General features: G+C 40.3%; 1 protein-coding gene across 1 annotated transcript in view; it reads left to right on the forward strand.

Moving 5' to 3' along the window:
• LOC124271458 (sodium- and chloride-dependent GABA transporter ine-like) overlaps positions 1-15,355 on the forward strand; it is a 91,153-nt gene extending 75,798 nt beyond the window's left edge. The window contains exons 8-13 of the mRNA XM_046706617.1: positions 2,014-2,126; positions 3,228-3,368; positions 3,724-3,823; positions 5,398-5,498; positions 9,273-9,443; positions 13,135-15,355. Coding sequence (XP_046562573.1) covers positions 2,014-2,126; positions 3,228-3,368; positions 3,724-3,823; positions 5,398-5,498; positions 9,273-9,443; positions 13,135-13,275 — 767 coding nt within the window. The 3' untranslated portion in view covers positions 13,276-15,355. The remainder of the gene's footprint in view (positions 1-2,013; positions 2,127-3,227; positions 3,369-3,723; positions 3,824-5,397; positions 5,499-9,272; positions 9,444-13,134) is intronic.
• Positions 15,356-20,895: the final 5,540 nt, after the last annotated feature.

Raw genomic sequence — 20,895 nt, forward strand, 5'->3', positions numbered from 1 at the left:
TTTCTTAGATGTAGGAGTTCATCTAAGGGACAGAAGTCTTTCTGGTATGTAGGAGCTCATCTAGGGGAAATAAGGATCTTTCTTGGATGTAGGAGCTCATCTGGATGACAGGGAAGTCTTTCTTGGATGTAGGAGCTCATCTGGATGACAGGGAAGTTTTTCTTGGATGTAGGAGCTAATCTAGGGGACAGGGAAGTCTTTCTTGGTGTAAGAGCTCATCTTGGGGACAGGGAAGTCTTTCTTGGTGTAAGAGCTCATAGACGGTAAGAGCTCATCTAGAGGACAGGGAAGACTTTCTTGGTGTAAGAGCTCATCTTAGATGGGGAGCTCATCTAGATGACAGGTGAAGAGCTCATCTTGGTGACTTTCTTGGTGTAAGAGCTCATCTAGAGGACAGGGAAGTCTTTCTTGGTGTAAGAGCTCATCTAGTAGACAGGGAAGACTTTTTGGTGTAAGGGCTCATCTAGAGGACAGGGAAGTCTTTCTTGGTGTAAGAGCTCATCTAGTAGACAGTGAAGTCTTTCTTGGTGTAAGGGCTCATCTAGAGAACAGGGAAGTCTGTCTTGCATGTAGGAGCTGATATAGAGGGCAAGGAAGTCTTTCCTTGGGGTAGGGGTTCATAAAATGGATAGTTGGGGGGTCTCTCATGGTTGAAGGAGCTCATCTAGATGACAGGGAAGTCTTTCTTTGATGTAGGAGCTCATCTAGAGGACAGGGAAGTCCTTCCTTGGGGTAGGGGCTCATCAAAGGGACAGGGAAGTCTTTCTTGGATGTAGGAACTCATCTGGGGACAGGGAAGTCTTTCTTGGTGTAAGAGCTCATCTAGATGACAGGGAAGTCTTTCTTGCATCTAGGAGTTCATCTAGAGGACAGGGAAGTCCTTTGGGGTAGGGGCTCATCAAAGGGACAGTGAAGTCTTTCTTGGTATAAGAGCTCATCTTGGGAATAGGGTAATCTGTGTTGGTGTAAGAGCTTATCTGAGGGACAGGGAGGTCAGTATTTAGATGCTGCTCAGGGTCTGCTCTTTCCCCAGAAAACACACAGTTACCGACATTGTTCTTGAAGTTTCAGGGGCTACTGAGAAATCACTCTAGATACTGTCTTAATTTCTGTGGCTTATGAATTCATTTTTAGGGTACTTTTTCAATGGACATTGCCATACATCCATAAATCCATAAAACATTGTATGTTTTCCAACCGGGGTCACATGACCAGCGGCTGCTACACAAATATGCTGGTCCACTAGACTGGTCCACCACACAAATAAAATGGTCCAATAGGATGGTCCACTACACAAATCCGCTGAAAAATAGGATGGTCGACTAGACTGGTTCACCACGCAAATAGGATGGTCGACTAGACTGGTTCACTCTGCAAATAGGATGGTCGACTAGACTGGTTCACTCTGCAAATAGGATGGTCCACTAGACTGGTCAACTACACAAATAAGATTGTTCACTACACAAGATGATGGTCCACTAGAAAAACATACTGGTCCTCCAGACAAATTTGCTTGTCCAGTTGAAAAATATTCATGTTCCACCAGACAACTATATTGTTTTACAAGATAAATGGTTCATGAAACATATGTACTGGCCCACTAGACAAATTGGCATGTCCAGTAGACAAATATCCTTGCTCAGTAGACAAATTCACTCAGGTGCTCAAGACCAATATACTCACAGAATATATAAGATGCAAATGTCAACCTTAAGCAGAATATAAGACAAAAATTACTGAAAAGGTAATATAAAAGTATATGTGATACACATCTTAGAGATTACAGTTGTACCGCATATGTCCTGTGGACCAGAGATATTCAGTAGCACTGATGTTGTTGCTATTACAAAGTATAATGTTTGTGGAAGCCTGTCAGTGTCCTGGTGCATCTGTGTATGTGATGGAGTTCATCTGTGGTGTGTGGAGCCATAATAGGACGGCAACGCACACATGATGGACCTATCACATCATGAATACATACACCGAAATGTACAACATCTGTGTTTGTTGCAGGGCCCGGCCTAGTGTTTGTCATCTACCCAGAAGCTTTCACCAGTATGCCAGTCTCTCAGCTGTTTGCCGCACTCTTCTTCTTCATGCTTATCTGTCTGGGCATTGACAGTCAGGTGGGTAGAACGAACAGATGGAACTTGTTGTTCCAGAGTCCTGTTAGTGTCAAAATCCTTGATGTCTAAATGTTGTTGATAATAAAGACTTGTAGCCACTGGCAGTCCTGCTGGATTCAGATGTGAGAATCCTTGATATCTAAATGCTGTTGATAATAAAAACGTGTAGCCACTGACAGTCATGTTTGTAGTAGACATCAGAATCCTTCATATCTGAATACTGTTGCCAGTGACAGCCATGTTTGTGGCAAACATCAGAATCCTTGATGTCTGAATACTGTTGATCGTAAAAACTTGTAGCCACTGACAGCTATGTTTGTGGCAGACGTCAGAATCCTTGATGTCTGAATACTGTTGAACTGAAAAACTTGTAGCCACTGACAGCTATGTTGGTAGCAGACGTCACAATCCTTGATGTCTAAATATTGTTGATTATAAAAACTTACGGCTACTGACAGCTATGTTGGTAGCAGACGTCACAATCCTTGATGTCTAAATATTGTTGATTATGAAAACTTACGGCTACTGACAGCTTTGTTGGTAGCAGTCGTCACAATCCTTGATGTCTAAATATTGTTGATCATGAAAACTTGTAGCCAGTGACAGCTATGTTGGTAGCAGACGTCACAATCCTTGATGTCTAAATATTGTTGATCATGAAAACTTGTAGCCAGTGACAGCTATGTTGGTAGCAGACGTCACAATCCTTGATGTCTAAATATTGTTGATCATGAAAACTTGTAGCCTCTGACAGCTATGTTGGTAGCAGACGTCACAATCCTTGATGTCTAAATATTGTTGATCATGAAAACTTGTAGCCAGTGACAGCTATGTTGGTAGCAGACGTCACGATCCTTGATGTCTAAATATTGTTGATCATGAAAACTTGTGGCCACTGACAGCTATGTTGGTGGCGGATGTCAGAATCCTTGATGTCTAAATATTGTTGATCATGAAAACTTACGGCTACTGACAGTCTATTTATGGCTACATCACTTGATGTTGAATGCTCTGCTATCAACACCTCTGTTCTTATACCCAGCCTCCACATGACTATGTTCTGAAGCTTCCAACTACCTGATGTAATGATGATGTTTTCAGTTTGCCTCCGTGGAGGTCATTGTTACTGCCTTATCTGATCACTTCGGTGACAAGATAAAAAAGTATCTCCACCGGAAGGAGCTCCTGGTGCTTGTTGTGTGCGTAGTGTCCTGTCTGTTTGGACTGCCAAACATAACTCAGGTAAGGAGTTCCAAATATAATTCATGTGAGGCCCACCAAACATACCTCATGTGAGGCTTGCCAAACATAACTCCAGTAAGGAATTCCAAACATAACACAGATGAGGCCTCTGTACCTAGATGTCCATGTAGAAGACCACATCATGCCCGTCAATGTTATTAAACAAATTTGCCAAGAACTAGATACAAACGTGACTTACATATTTTATCAACTTCGAGTACAGCTTTTTTGTTTGTAGGTTTTGTTTTAATTGCTCAAGAGAAATCCATTATTGCATTGGTTACCTAACAAGGGAACCTATTTGATGAGAATGATGAACAATTTGTGAGATGTTGTATCCTGACTCATGTTGCAGGGAGGGATCTATTATTTCCAACTGATAGATTACTACACTGCTGCCTTATCACTCATGGTGCTAGCATTCTTTGAAGTCATCGCAGTCAACTGGTTTTATGGTGAGTTGGCAATTGAGTAGAAGAAAATACTGTAGTGGAATAATGTTCTTCAGTTGCAAAAGGCCATCATCAAGGCACTATCTTAGTTTGGATTTGTTGTGTGTCTTCGTATTCCAATTATGTAGATCGATGTTCATGCTATTGATCACTGGAATTGTCTGGTCCAGACTCGATTATTTACTGACCACCACCCTATAGCTGGAATATTGCTATATACGGCGTAAAACTAAACTTACGAACTCGCTCACTTAGTATGTGAACAACTGAAAGTTTAAGGAGGGAACCCATGCATGATTCTGTGTTAGAAACCCAGACTTGGTGTTAAAACCAAGTAACATGATTACTGATTGGTCACAAAGTGGCATCTTCCCTAAGACAAGGTCATTTGTTGCTCGCGTTATCAACCATCAGCTTGCCCGTCCAAGACTTATTCCTTGTTATAACTATTACTGTCTGTAATACAACGTTCACTCATTCACTGTGAAAAGGGGATCATATTAAGCTGGGTCATGGAGCTAAAAAGGCTTTTTCCTGCAGAGTCCCCGTCTTTAGGTTGAATTTGTTTTGAGTTTCTGTGTGCATTAGGAGATAAACATCATGTGTTGGCCAATTTCCGGGTGTTATTGAGTGACGGCGTCAGCCGGAGGTTTCAAATGGAATATTCCCGTGCTTCAAATACTCAATAACACCCGGAAATCGGCCGACACATGATGTTTATCGACATTGTAAACACAAAAGTAAACCAAAAGGTCCAAACACGTTTTTGTGTCTGCACTCATTGACATAGAGTACGGGTACAGCAGTGCAATGTCATCAGCCGGCCGTTTCTGCTGTCTCCCATGGTAGCATCTAGAACTGCTCATTTGTGACGTCATTTGGACTTTACGTCACAATATGATTTGAATGACGTCATGTCAGCTGACGACGTAACAATACAATGGTGTGAGCGATGTTTGTATGTATTAATACACAGCGAATTTCCGGGAATCGAATACCATTTGATCACGTTTTTCAACCAATCAGATTAAAGAACAGTGACTTTTGGTTTACAATAGTGATGATAAAGTTGACAAGGAGAAGCTTGTTGACATGGTGGTATAAGTCATGGCTTTTGTGGAGATACCTCAGCTGTGATCATAAACAAAGAGGGATAGATATCCTGTATCTCTGATTTGCAGAATTGCTTCCCTTAGTTTTGGCAGGATCTGCTGATCATAGTTTGCATTCACATGTTTACCTTGATTATGATCTTTTGTCTTTCCTCCCACAACCTGCAAACAAATAACTCACATCGGAGTGACTACCATGAGCAAGTACAGGTAAACGCTGTTGTGTCAATGTTTACGTATGTAAACTTATCGTAGTTATCCAAAATTTGACACAAACACATAATGATGACTAAAGAAGGAATCTGCATGGGACCAAGCTTTTAGTTGGAGTGTAATTGTGACACATCGAAGCAGTGTTTGACTGTTTGTCAAAGGGAGCCACTTGTAGCTGATGAAATGACTTAGTGTTTGCCAAATGTTAACTATATCCACCACTTGTCCAGTGTGCAATAATAACGGTTTCAGGTGCTCGGCGCTTGGCCCGGAACATTGAGGAGATGACCGGCCACCACCCGCCAGTGTTCTTCATCGTGTGCTGGTACCTCCTGTCTCCCTTGTTGCTGCTGGTAGGCCACTATTCCAGCCTAATTCCTTCTACAGGGGCAGGTTCCCAGTATACCCAGCTTGTCATTGAAGTCCATCTAGCTTAATTCCTTCTACAGGGGCAGGTCAGGTTCCCAGTATACCCAGCTTGTCATTGAAGTCCATCTAGCTTAATTCCTTCTACAGGGGCAGGTTCCCAGTATACCCAGCTTGTCATTGAAGTCCATCTAGCTTAATTCCTTCTACAGGGGCAGGTTCCCAGTATACCCAGCTTGTCATTGAAGTCCATCTAGCTTAATTCCTTCTACAGGGGCAGGTTCCCAGTATCCAGCTTGTCATTGAAGTCCATCTAGCTTAATTCCTTCTACAGGGCAGGTTCCCAGTATACCCAGCTTGTCATTGAAGTCCATCTAGCTTAATTCCTTCTACAGGGGCAGGTTCCCAGTATACCCAGCTTGTCATTGAAGTCCATCTAGCTTAATTCCTTCTACAGGGGCAGGACAGGTTGCCAGTATAACCAGCTTGTCATTGAAGTCCATCTAGCTTAATTCCTTCTACAGGGGCAGGTTCCCAGTATACCCAGCTTGTCATTGAAGTCCATCTAGCTTAATTCCTTCTACAGGGGCAGGACAGGTTCCCAGTATAACCAGCTTGTCATTGAAGTCAATCTAGCTTAATTCCTTTACACGGGGCAGGTTCCCAGTATACCCAGCTTGTCACTGAAGTCCATCTAGCTTAATTCCTTCTACAGGGGCAGGTTCCCAGTATACCCAGCTTGTCATTGAAGTCCATCTAGCTTAATTCCTTCTACAGGGGCAGGACAGGTTCCCAGTATACCCAGCTTGTCATTGAAGTCCATCTAGCTTAATTCCTTCTACAGGGGCAGGTTCCCAGTATACCCAGCTTGTCTTTGAAGTCCATTCTAGCTTAATTCCTTCTACAGGGGCAGGTTCCCAGTATAACCAGCTTGTCATTGAAGTCCATTCTAGCTTAATTCCTTCTACAGGGGCAGGTTCCCAGTATACCCAGCTTGTCTTTGAAGTCCATTCTAGCTTAATTCCTTCTACAGGGGCAGGTTCCCAGTATACCCAGCTTGTCTTTGAAGTCCATTCTAGCTTAATTCCTTCTACAGGGACAGGTTCCCAGTATACCCAGCTTGTCATTGAAGTCCATTCTAGCTTAATTCCTTCTACAGGGCAGGAGGTTCCCAGTATACCCAGCTTGTCTTTGAAGTCCATTCTAGCTTAATTCCTTCTACAGGGGCAGGACAGGTTCCCAGTATACCCAGCTTGTCTTTGAAGTCCATTCTAGCTTAATTCCTTCTACAGGGGCAGGACAGGTTCCCAGTATAACCAGCTTGTCATTGAAGTCCATCTAGCTTAATTCCTTCTACAGGGGCAGGTTCCCAGTATAACCAGCTTGTCATTGAAGTCCATCTAGCTTAATTCCTTCTACAGGGGCAGGACAGGTTCCCAGTATAACCAGCTTGTCATTGAAGTCCATCTAGCTTAATTCCTTCTACAGGGGCAGGACAGGTTCCCAGTATAACCAGCTTGTCATTGAAGTCCATTCTAGCTTAATTCCTTCTACAGGGGCAGGACAGGTTCCCAGTATAACCAGCTTGTCATTGAAGCAGTCTATCTTCTGCAAGTTCCCAGTATAACCAGCTTGAAGTCAATCTAGCTTAATTCTACAGGGCAGGATAGGTTCCTCAGTATACCCAGCTTCATCTTTGAAGTCCATTCTAGCTTAATTACCTTCTACAGCTTGTCATTGAAGTCAATCTAGGTTCCTTCTACAGGAGGTTCCCAGTATACCCAGTTGAAGCCCATTCTAGCTTAATTCCTTCTACAGGGGCAGGTTCCCAGTATACCCAGCTCATCTTTGAAGCCCATTCTAGCTTAATTCCTTCTACAGGGGTAGGACAGGTTCCCAGTTAACCCAACTCATCTTTGAAGCCCATTCTAGCCTAATTCCTTCTACAGGGGTAGGACAGGTTCCCAGTTAACCCAACTCATCTTTGAAGCCCATTCTAGCCTAATTCCTTCTACAGGGGTAGGACAGGTTCCCAGTTCACCCACCTCATCTTTGAAGCCCATTCTAGCCTAATTCCTTCAACAGAAATAGGACAGGTTCCCAGTAGACCCAATTCATCTTGAAGTCAACTAATGAGTATTGGGTGGTCACAATGCCTGGTTGGTGTATATTAGCTCCCCTCTCTCAGGTCAAGTGAAGTTGTCTCTTGTAGTTTGTTTGTCTGGTATCCTGTGCACATTGTAAACATCTTCTCAGAAACATATGAAACGTCGAAGCTGGAACGTACATGCTTGTTCCCTCCATGATGACAATGTAATTTGTTCAAGAGGTTCTAATTCCATTTTCTAATAGAACGAACACAGCATTCTCATTGAAAAAGTTATTTCTGGCCACTCCTCCACCATTAGTTATCAGACTGGAGAGACAATTGCTACATGTTGTGACGGGACTCAATATGTATGTTCAGTTTTTCACAATGTTTGTTGAAAAACTTACTTAGGCCAGACCAATTTTATTTCTTGTTTTACGGATTTTTGTCCTCAGAAAACCTAAAGACAGGAGGGGAAAAAAATAAATATATAATCACGAGTCAAAGTAATATTCCTTCTAAATATCAAAAGTATTTTACTTCTGGCAATTTATGATATGTATATGGGGCAAAAAACAATCAAAAAAACTTTTTCTTTTAAGTTTACATTTTTGGCCAATAAAAACATTAGGATTTTATTTTTTGAGCAGGGAAAGTTAATTTATTTTTTTGTCTTATTCTTGAAAAAATACGACCGGCGGATCTGTAAAACAAGAAATAAAATTAGTCTGACCTTAAGGCCTTCAAGTTCATCATTATCAAGGGGGTGATGGGATAGCTGCCTAGTGGTTAAAGCGTATATTTTGCACAGTTTTTCCCCCAGCACAAAGATCATTTTGTACAACAGCACCCATGTCTGTGACTCAAATGCTAATATGGATGGGCAGTTCCAAATGGTGAATAATAATGTCTGCATTGTGGATACCCCAAAGTGTGGACTATCAATGTGGAAGTAGTTGTTCAGGTGCATCAGCTTTCTGTTGCCTAGACCAAATATTTTTAAACAAATTTGATCAGTAATAAACCAGCGGGAACCTCAGAGACGGAAAAGAGATAATGTTGGCAAAGTTAATAATGAAATGGAGAGAATCATTTTAGAAAACATCTGATTGGCCCAGAAACCACACATCTCCCATTTCCAATGAGCAGACAAAATCTGTCAAAGTTCACGTAATATTACCTCTGTGGAGTGTTGTCATAGTTTAACTGAAACTTTTATTGCATCAGTGTAAAAGATCGGGTCCACACCACGAAACACCCATAAAGATACGACATTCGTAAGCCTATGACACCCATGAAGATCTTCAGTAACCCATGGTTGTTGTAAGAGGCGACTAACGGGATTGGGTGGTCAGGCTTGCTGACTTGGTGGACACATGTCATTGGTTCAAAATTGCATAGATCGATGCTCATGCTGTTGATCACTGGATTGTCTGGTCCAGACTCGATTATTTACAGGCCGACGCCATATAGCTGGAATATTGCTGAGTGCGTCATAAAACTAAACTCACTCACTCAGTCACTCACTCAACTCACTCACTCACTCACTCACTCATAAGCCTATGATAAACTGCAGAGTTACGACCGTTCGTAACATTATGAATGCTTTGTGGATTGGGGTCATGGTTTTGTGAGATATGAATTGAGATGATTTGATGTTGTATACTTTCAGGGAATCCTGGTGTTCAGTATGATACAGTACAAGCCCCTGTCAATAGCCGGCTATGAGTATCCACTGTGGGCGCAGGTCCTGGGCTGGTTCTTGGCCCTCGCGTCTATGGTGTGTATCCCCCTGGGAATGGTTCATGCCGTCTACAAGGCAAAGGGAGATAATCTTTTACAGGTAATGCATAGACTTGGTAAAAATTCTAGACAGTTTCAATGTTACTGTATATTAGGAAGATGGGTTTTTTAGTTTGATTGAAGTTCGTATGATTTATGATACACAACCTGGATAATTTAGGGCATAAAAACATAAAATGCTAGTTCTATAAATATTTTTAAGACATTTATGGATACTGCTGCATTAAGTTTCTGTATGTTGAAACAGTCTTAAGCCCTTTTGTTCAAAAATCAAAATTGTTTGCAAAATCAGAATGAGATAATAATTATTTTTACTGAAATAACAGAGAAATTTATTTTTTCCCTTAAATAATTACAGCATTAACACAGAAATCTATCAAAATATCGAACAACTGCCACAACCTACACAGGGTTTGAACTATTTCGTTGTTAATCTCCTCCATCTGCAGTTTCTCAGGGTATGATTTCGCACTGATCAGCAAGGTGACCAGAAATATATTTAGATTGTATTAGGTATGTTATCAAACTTGCTGAGTAAGTGGATCTGCTGTGGCAGAAAGTGTAAAATAGGAAAATTATACAAACAAGGTAGGGGTATTCTCAAAATCCTGGGAGAAGGTGGTCTAGAGGGTTGATATGTCATACCACATGTAGACTTTATGATCAAAAGACGCCACCAAACTGTAGAATTCAGAAGGAAATTTAAAAATGTTTTAAGGCAAATACACAGAATTAGGGCAAATCCTACTGGCCACCATTAAGCGTCACGTCATAGAACTAAATTTAGGTACTGTTGGACAGTAATGAAGCATGTTTGAGACACAAGTATTCAATTAAATCGAGTGATTACATATTACCTGCAATGTTTATGATAATCACAGTCAAGCTTCCAGATGACTTGACAGTGGGGTAGCCTAGTGGTTAAAGCGTTCACTCGTCACGCTGAAAACCTGAGTTCGATTCCCCACATGGGTACAACGTGTGAAGCCCCTTTCTGGTGTCCCCCACCATGATATTGCTGGAATATTACTAAACTCGGTATAAAATCATACTCACTCCATCCAGATGACTTGCCTAATGAAACCTGGTTCAATAGAGAACATTCCACTGTGTGTACCATTAGGTTAGGTAAACACATGATTTTCTTGCACACAAGGTACAGGGTGACTCATCAGGGTAACTTGGTCTCTGAGGGGGGAAAAGAAACATATTGATAATCAATGGGAAATAGAGGGTGAAGTTTCAGAATGGACCGACTGGCAGCTACTGCTGGTGTCCTTGTGCTTGGATGTTATATTTCAGGTCAAAACTCTTCCTTACTACACTACACAGGGGGTACAGCAACACTATATTTTATAAATATAATTGGGTGTCTTTGTAGAAAGTGATTTTAGCAATAAAGTGATCATAACTGCCATACCTTGACATAGACTAAGACAATTGTAGCTTTAAGGTTGTTTTGTATTAATGCATCCAGCATCACAAACATTTTGTAACAGAAAGATATTTGTGATTCTTTCGATTGATTTCTGTTACACCAAAGTATATTTTGAGATGGCCCCTTAACTTGATTATGACCTGATTTGACATTGTCACTTGTGGGTAGACACACAACAGGTGGTGTGTAATCACTGCTAGTTATAGCTTGTTTCAGATAACGTGTTACATACCCACCGACAACTTGTATTTTACCTACATTTTACCTGGCTGTATTAGGCAGATTTGTGTTATTTTTATATATGGGGTGTATAACATAAGGAATCGTATTTATTAAAGTCAGAAGACTATTTTCTAGCTTTTCCTGCAGTATATCAGAACATCCATATTGCCTTGACAGATGCCAAGTTTATGGATAATGAGACTGTCACCATAGTTTAAATATTAATGAATAATAGATGGTTTCTCTGTTTGTCATGAGAACCAACAAATGAATTTGTATATCCAGGTTGGTTGGCTCTCGTCACTAACGTAGCATATGTCCAGGGAAATGTGACTCACTCTCGAAGACATGACCCAGATCATAAATTAGCTCCTGTCTGGGTCGTTTGTGGAAAAAAGCAGTACCCGGTACTCTTTGTATTGGATGTGGTATTTTATAAACAATATTTTATCTAAGTTTGTTCTTTATCAACTGATGGTAAAGGTTAAGACCAAGTCTCAAAAAGAGGTATAGAGGAGGCTTACCCTGTTTGGATTGTTGGTCATGCTGTCAACAACTGGTCCAGCCTCATTACCGTATTTGTTATAATGGGTACCCAGAGTACTAACATAATTGCAATGCTAGCACTTTTTTTTTACGTTACAGTGACCTGAGTGTCACCCTGTGCACAGGCAAACTGTAGTGCAAATAGGACTGAGCAACAGTGAGAAAAATGACCATCTTTCTACATGTGAGCGAAGCTTCTCTTGCATATAGGAAGACTGGTCATTTTCTCTTTGTTGCAGAACCCTATTTGTGCTACAGTTTGCCTATCATATCACACAGGTATACTTGAGATCACGCTCTACCACGTGACATCAGGTGCCAGGTATGAACCCTAAAAATAGATCCCATAAAATGGGAAAACCCATGAACTAAATAAAGTCTATATTTAGAAGGTTACTGACGGATCCGTGTACTGCCTAACATCGGAATAAGTAAATCTGGCAGTTATACAATATGGATTCCACCTAAGCAGAGCTACAGATGACTTTTTGGGTCATTGAGTTATGTACCCCTTTGTGTTCATCTCAATTGGGTATCCTAATTTTCTTTTGAGTAACCAATGAATTATACCCACCTCACTCAAACTCAATTGGGTATTTTGCCATTTTCCATTAATTGTAAAATTATAAAACAGTTTAAATGTTGGTTTATGTCTTTGTTGTTTCTATTTGATCTGTAATATGAGGAACAAGAAGAAAGACTGCAAGTTGTCAAGTTCATGTGCTGAAATAGAACCTCTTAATATAAAACGCAAATATTATGGATGACAACTTCTTCTTTATTGTATGTCACAACGTTTCTGGACGATGGGGCAAGGAATAGCCAAGAAACGTTAGTCACATACAATAAAGAAGTTGTCATCCATAATATTTGTGTTTTACTCTCAATATACCTGAGGTACCTAAGTTATTTTGTCAATCCTCAGTAACCTCCAAGCTGAGATTTGACATTTTTGTGTGTGAACGCATGTAAGACCAAATTTATTGTGTATTTACCCAAAAATCAAGCTTACTTGTATGCTACAAACTTAATAGGAATTGAGTTTTCACATAAGTATTTATGTAATTTACACAGATACGCAGCTTATCTGTACCTCTAAGCTCACTGTAGTGCATGAACGTATTGCTATCATTGTATTAAATGGGTATGTAATACTGTATATACTTTGGTGTCATCATACAGCTTGAATATTTCTGACTTGGCTTAACCGTGAAGGTCTGGGTTAGAATTGGTCTTCAGCAACCCTTGCTTGTTCTAAGAGGTGACTAATCGAGCTCATGCTGTTGATCATTGGATTGTCTGGTCCATACTGGATTATTTGCAGACCACCGCCATATGGTTGGAATATTGCTGAGTGCAGCGTAAAACTAAATTCACTCAATCACTCACTCATAAGCCTATGATAAACTGCATAGACCATTCGTAATGTTACAAATGCTTTGTGGATTGGGTTAAACACCAAACAATCTAAAATCTAACTTAGCATCAACCATGATTCACAGAAATCCTGTTTTCTTTTTAACAGAAATTCCGAAACAGTCTCCGTGCACAGATAATGGAAGAAACATCACCGCCGTTATGGCAGGAAGACATCGTTGACAAACATCCAGTCAAACTTATATCAAACGGCCAGCTACCAACGGACTGCAAGAACACTAGTGTTTGATACCTGTTGGTCAATATGTGTCTACTAGAGCAATGGCGTAGAAGCGCAGGTGTACCAGACAAACCCATTTGAATCTGATGTATGTTTAGAGTGAGTGCTTTCTCAGTCATCAATCATATGTTTGAGTTCTGTTAAGTCAGTAGAGGCCAATATCAAGGCTTGTACCAGGCACCGAATACTTTGTATGGCATTAAGTTATATTCCACTACAGCAGAAAATATTAGACACTAGCCTACAACCTACCGATTGGTGATTGGCTTGATGCTGAGGTGGAAGAAATATTTCATATATTATGTCATGTATTTCATGACATTATGTCATGCGATCGTATGTGTCTAGTTTTATAAATTGTTAGGAAAGATTTATTATAATTGATTGGTAGTACTTTTCAAGAATGACTTCAAACTGACCAAATATCCAGACAAAATACTATACCTCAATCAAAGGCATCTATCGAGTTTTTTCTACAATTTTATAATTTTGTAAAAACGTTTTAGGATGTTTGCAAATTCCAGGTGCCAGTGAAACATCGTTAACATCAGGTACACTGTTACTGCTTTATGTAGAGCTCCTGTATAACCTGGTTCCTGACTTAGAGAGATATTACAGCATTTTAGGGGAGATGTGTTCAGACATATTCTGGTTACTGATGATTGAATATTGGTTTAACCCAGTGTTTAAAACTCCTAAACATCCAAGCCAGACAGCCGGACTGAGAACTTTAAAAAATTACCAGTCCGGATACAAACTTGCCTGTCCGGTTTTCAACAATAAGCTGAAATTACACGTGTTGTGATTGGCTATCGTAACATGAACTGTCCAATCGTAAGTAGTAACATAATTTTCAAATCATCTCAAACGCCTCAAACTGATGACAAGAGAACCTGTCTGATATTATGAAATATTTAGGGGTAAAAATCTCTACCAGACCACCGGACAGGCTACTTTTGAAATTTGACCGTCCGAGATGAAAATAGACCGTTCCGGACGGTCAGGCAGGCGGGAATTTTACACGCTGTTTAACCATCCAGTTATATTTGCATTTCATAGTTTTTTCTGCCAGCAATCTTTAAGACTTCATTGTATCGATCAGTAGTATGTCAAGAAATTCACCGTGAATATTGTGCTTCTGTGTAAATGTATGAATGGAAGATCATTACCACGCTTGGCCAAATGACATATATGATATATTCTAAGAACCAAAAAGTGTTGCTATGCAAAATAAATTTCATCTCCTTGATGGACTCATAAAACCAATAAATATTCTAGTGCCTGGTCCAGTAATATGTGATTACTGGTTAGCAGGAATCATAGCTTAGCTCAGTGTCACAACACACTGGAGTTATCTCCCCTGGATTAGTGTCCCAGAATGGCTCTAAGATGTACGTTACTTTAAATGTTCATCCTTGAAAAATGTGGATTAAGTTTCACAGATGGTTAATTTGCTTTAATATTTTAGCATTTAGGCCAGCTGCTATATAATCTGTCTTAAAATTATCATATTATCTGTCATCTTGAATAAACTCCCACCTCTGTTGAAATCGATTGTGATATGGTGATTTCAATGTTGAAATAACAAGTCCGATATGTTCTTTATTGGAAACAAGTAACAAGTTGAATTGCTCCCACCTATTTTCAGGAACAAATGAATGATCAGTTGATGAAGACTTTATATTTTTGTGCAGCAAATGTTTCGACATAGGAGTGAAATATAGTTCATATGTGTTCAGTAGAGTTGGATTTCTGTCCAAGTGGAAATTCATGTATCTGGCACAGCGAATATACATCAAGACGAAACTGGAAAATTCCTCATTTTAGATATATATTACACCTTATATTTTTTGAAAATAGAATTCATACAAATGAAAAATGGCCAGTATATTTTCAGAGAACTGAACTTTATACATGTCTCATTGTGATTGAGATAAGGTACTGCTTTTTTACCCCATGAGAATTACATGTAAATACAGTTGTATTTTCATCTGGTTTTAGAACACTAGAATTTTCCATAATATACTACTCACACTTTGCTAAGGATCACAAAACTTCACAACTTTACTTAACCGTAGATTCATAATTTGAAATTGTATCCATTTAGAACTTAATAGATAATAATATAGTAACCCTCTTTAAGCAAACAGTCACTTTAATCTAACCTTATGCACTTGATACATGAGTAACCATAAAAATGGTTTTCATGGCACAAATCAACCATTTTGCAAATCATGGAACAAGTCATTGACAAGAACACAACACCTGTGAATAGCAGGTATGTGTTCCACAAGATGAAATGACACCCTGAAACCTAGGATCCATGCTTACAATAAGCTTAGTTATTTAAATCGAATTTGACCCCACATCATAGTTTTCTGTTGAATCCATGATTTGATCCTTAGCAAAGTGTGAATAGTATAGCAAGATTATGCTTGCAAAAGAATGTGGTCAGTGTTCACCAAAGGTCAAGTAACATCCAGTATAAACTTTTTGAGGTTATTTTCATGATACCTCTGGAATCGATAAATACTTCTTTTGAAATATAGTAATATTTTTTACAAAAAATGCTAGTACAAAACATATCATACAGTGGTTAAACAAAGTAGTTTGTTTCAAGCTTGTATTTTAAGAAAAAGGTTTGGGCAGCGCTACGATCACTTTGAGGAACGGGGCCCAGGTCTTAAAATTGGACTGGTGTTTGCACAGTGGGAGCATCATGTATTGTTGTGCTAACGTTAACTAAAACTTCATCTGAGTTTGTGCCATAGCTCAGCATCTTCTGTCTTGGGCCCAACCCATGAGTCTTGTAAAAACTTCATCCCTTGCCGTTTCTCCCTGACCTATCCAACACATGCAGCTGAAACTTCCCAGGGATTATCACTGCTATGGCATCTCCTGAAAATGGCGGCCATGTTGAAAATTTCATATCTGACTACTGCTCAGGCTATCAGCATATCTAATTAAGAAATTCACTTTGAACTTTTGACCTTTGTGTACTGCTGTGGTTGCCATAGCAACCATGTGGCCTCTGCTGAGCCAACTTGTTATTGTTGTGTACATATATATATGTATATGTACATACTGGGAAGTGTTAACATATTTGTGAAAAAAATTCAGAAAAGTAAGTGAGCTACAAATCCCTATTTATGCAATAAATCATTTTCAGGGTCATTTTTGTACAGATAGATCTGAATACAAATCTTATTTTCGATGGAAGATATTTGGAATTTGTAAAACACGTCAAGCATGTATTTTTGTGGCATTGGGCAATGATTGAGCACATTTGCTCTGTGTGTCAGTGAGTACCGGTATGTTTTATGTTAGTAACAAGAGACATGGGTATATTTTCTCAGGAAGGTCATATTTTCACTCGTCATTTTTATTAACACATCTGTAAACTAACTAATTAAACACAATCCTCATGAAAGCAAAAATCTTGTTTCTTGTTGGGGTAACTATGGTAACTATGCTTTCCTGTTTATTTCAGTAAGGAAAATGATATTCCAATGTTGATAACATAGTTTTTGGCTAGAAAGACGAGGCTTGGTCCTCATGCAAAGCTTATACTAGTATTACAATGGAACTCATTTCCAGGCAAGATTTACTATATTTCATTTTAAAGGAAAACCAAGTTCTATGGATAGTCAACTTCTTTATTGCAATGAGTGCGACGTTTCGGTGTAGGTACTAACACCGTATCATCACATCACGTCGCACTCATTGCAATAAAGAAGTTGACTATCCATTGAACTTGGTTTTCCTTCATCTATACAACTTCTAAAATGCCTCTCAAAGAAGATATTTTATTTTGAAAAATATTCTGTACTCTATATATCAATTTGACCAACATTGTTGGGTATGTCGTTCTTTATGTCTGTAGTGCATAATACTACGGTAGTTATTTGCATACCCAGAAAATGTTTTGTTCTTGACAAATTATATCTGTTTTTGCTTTTCAACCATGCTTTGTTAGTTCAGTTTTTATGTAGTTGAATATCCCACATCCAACAATGTTTTATAATTAAAAAAACAAGAAGAAAATGTCCTGTGGCAGTATATGTCTATAGTCAGCTGAGTCCGTATATTGTATGAATCCGAGATAGTGTTCAGTGTAATTAGGGTAAAAGTTGATTGATCGACATCAAAAGGTTTGCATTAGCAGACTGTGGTGTTATATGTAGGCACAAAACAAAGTGGCTTGTCGTTTGTTTGTGCTGTAAATAATTATGTTGAGTATATATTTTTCTTTTTCAATGTTCCTTTTTTTTCAGTGTGAATCTAGTTTGAATCATTGTCTGAGTTTGCATCAGAATGAAAACTAGAAATCATATTACCATATTTCCTCTAATAAGCGCCGAACCTCTAATACGTGGCACGGGTAAAGCAGCGGTTAAGACCTAATTAATAACACCCAGTAAGTGCAATAAGCACCTGGTCTGCATGGCTGTTGAAAAAATAAGCGCCCGGGTGGAAATACGGTGTATATATTTGCATGCATGTGCTATGTCGGGGTCATTGCCAACATCCTGGTTGCAGGAGAATGAGAGCATTTCCCTTTATATCTTTAACCATTGAGTTCATGCTTTCTGAATAAAGTGGTTGAGTATAACAGATAGTCGCTATAAAAGAAATGTTATACGATGCTTCAGGCAGAAAGTTATGGTAAAGTTATTTCTCAAAGTGTTAGTCATTGTTTGGGTTTGTTTGTATTTGGGAAGACCAGTGTAAGTCATCCTATGTATGTTTTGTCAGAATTTATCTCCTTTGAAATTTAGTAATAAATGGGAATGGCACAGTCAGCTTGAACAGGGCAGTGAATCTACACATATGTCATCCTTTGTTGAAGGTATTGTGTGGTAGAGAACTGTAGCTCGGCTGTTGGGCAGTACATTAAGCCAGCACTCAGCTGTCTGTTGAAACTAGGTTAGTTGGTTTGTTGTTTAATGCCACACTCCGCAGTATTCCAGCTATATGGTGGCAGTCTCTAAATAATCAAGTCTGGACCAGACAGTTCAGTGATCTACATCATGAGCATAGATCTACACAATTGGGATATGATGACATGTGTCAACCAAGTCAGCGAGCCTGACCACCCGATCCCGTTAGTCTGCCTCTTACAACAAGCATGGGTTACTGAAGACCAATTCTATCCCATATCTTCACGGGTGCTGTTGAAACTAGGAGGTACACAGTACAAGATGATGTTGTGTTTGTAATGCTGAGTATGTAGAGGAAGAGTGTTGGTTACTGTTACTCTGTTCTGGTTGTTACGGGTGATTACTTACCAAAGAAATGTTATGTGTATCTCACCAAAACATCTGCAACTGAATGTGAGTGAACTAGTACTACTACCTGTATATAGTTATCAGACCATGTCTCTTCTTAATACAATATTGTTAGCACCTGTTGGAGACAGTTCCATGTATCTGTTAGAGGGGTTTGGAGACACCTGTTGGAGACAGTTCTCTGTATCTGTTAGGAGACATGGGGACACCTGTTGGAGACAGTTCTCTGTATCTGTTAGGAGACATGGGGACACCTGTTGGAGACAGTTCTCTGTATCTGTTAGGAGACATGGGGACACCTGTTGGAGACAGTTCACTGTATCTGTTAGGAGACATGGGGACACCTGTTGGAGACAGTTCTCTGTAACTGTTAGGAGACATGGGGACACCTGTTGGAGACAGTTCTCTGTAACTGTTAGGAGACATGGGGACACCTGTTGGAGACAGTTCTCTGTATCTGTTAGGAGACATGGGGACACCTGTTGGAGACAGTTCTCTGTATCTGTTAGGAGACATGGGGACACCTGTTGGAGACAGTTCACTGTATCTGTTAGGAGACCTGGATACACCTGTTGGAGACAGTTCTCTGTAACTGTTAGGAGACATGGGGACACCTGTTGGAGACAGTTCTCTGTATCTGTTAGGAGACATGGGGACACCTGTTGGAGACAGTTCTCTGTAACTGTTAGGAGACATGGGGACACCTGTTGGAGACAGTTCTCTGTATCTGTTAGGAGACATGGGGACACCTGTTGGAGACAGTTCTCTGTATCTGTTAGGAGACATGGGGACACCTGTTGGAGACAGTTCTCTGTATCTGTTAGGAGACATGGGGACACCTGTTGGAGACAGTTCTCTGTATCTGTTAGGAGACATGGATACACCTGTTGGAGACAGTTCTCTGTAACTGTTAGGAGACATGGGGACACCTGTTGGAGACACAGTTCTCTGTAACTGTTAGGAGACATGGGGACACCTGTTGGAGACAGTTCTCTGTAACTGTTAGGAGACATGGGGACACCTGTTGGAGACAGTTCTCTGTATCTGTTAGGAGACATGGGGACACCTGTTGGAGACAGTTCTGTATCTGTTGTATCTGTTAGGAGACATGGGGACACCTGTGGACACACCTGTTGGAGACAGTTCTCTGTAACTGTTAGGAGACATGGGGACACCTGTTGGAGACAGTTCTCTGTATTTGTTAGGAGACATGGGGACACCTGTTGGAGACAGTTCTCTGTATCTGTTAGGAGACATGGGGACACCTGTTGGAGACAGTTCACTGTATCTGTTAGGAGACATGGATACACCTGTTGGAGACAGTTCTCTGTAACTGTTAGGAGACATGGGGACACCTGTTGGAGACAGTTCTCTGTAACTGTTAGGAGACATGGGGACACCTGTTGGAGACAGTTCACTGTAACTGTTAGGAGACATGGGGACACCTGTTGGAGACAGTTCTCTGTAACTGTTAGGAGACATGGGGACACCTGTTGGAGACAGTTCACTGTATCTGTTAGGAGACTTGGATACACCTGTTGGAGACAGTTCTCTGTATCTGTTAGGAGACATGGGGACACCTGTTGGAGACAGTTCACTGTATCTGTTAGGAGACATGGATACACCTGTTGGAGACAGTTCTCTGTAACTGTTAGGAGACATGGGGACACCTGTTGGAGACAGTTCTCTGTAACTGTTAGGAGACATGGGGACACCTGTTGGAGACAGTTCTCTGTAACTGTTAGGAGACATGGGGACACCTGTTGGAGACAGTTCTCTGTAACTGTTAGGAGACATGGGGACACCTGTTGGAGACAGTTCTCTGTAACTGTTAGAGACATGGGGACACCTGTTGGAGACAGTTCACTGTATCTGTTAGGAGACATACACCTGTTGGAGACAGTTCTCTGTAACTGTTAGGAGACATGGGGACACCTGTTGGAGACACAGTTCTCTGTAACTGTTAGGAGACATGGGGACACCTGTTGGAGACAGTTCTCTGTAACTGTTAGGAGACATGGGGACACCTGTTGGAGACAGTTCACTGTATCTGTTAGGAGACCTGGATACACCTGTTGGAGACAGTTCTCTGTAACTGTTAGGAGACATGGGGACACCTGTTGGAGACAGTTCTCTGTAACTGTTAGGAGACATGGGGACACCTGTTGGAGACAGTTCTCTGTAACTGTTAGGAGACATGGGGACACCTGTTGGAGACAGTTCTCTGTAACTGTTAGGAGACATGGGGACACCTGTTGGAGACAGTTCTCTGTATCTGTTAGGAGACATGGGGACACCTGTTGGAGACAGTTCACTGTATCTGTTAGGAGACATGGATACA

The sequence above is a fragment of the Haliotis rubra genome, unplaced genomic scaffold (assembly GCF_003918875.1).
Source record: "Haliotis rubra isolate DU_JTF1 unplaced genomic scaffold, ASM391887v1 Scf160, whole genome shotgun sequence".
Taxonomy (NCBI): Eukaryota; Metazoa; Mollusca; class Gastropoda; order Lepetellida; family Haliotidae; genus Haliotis; species Haliotis rubra.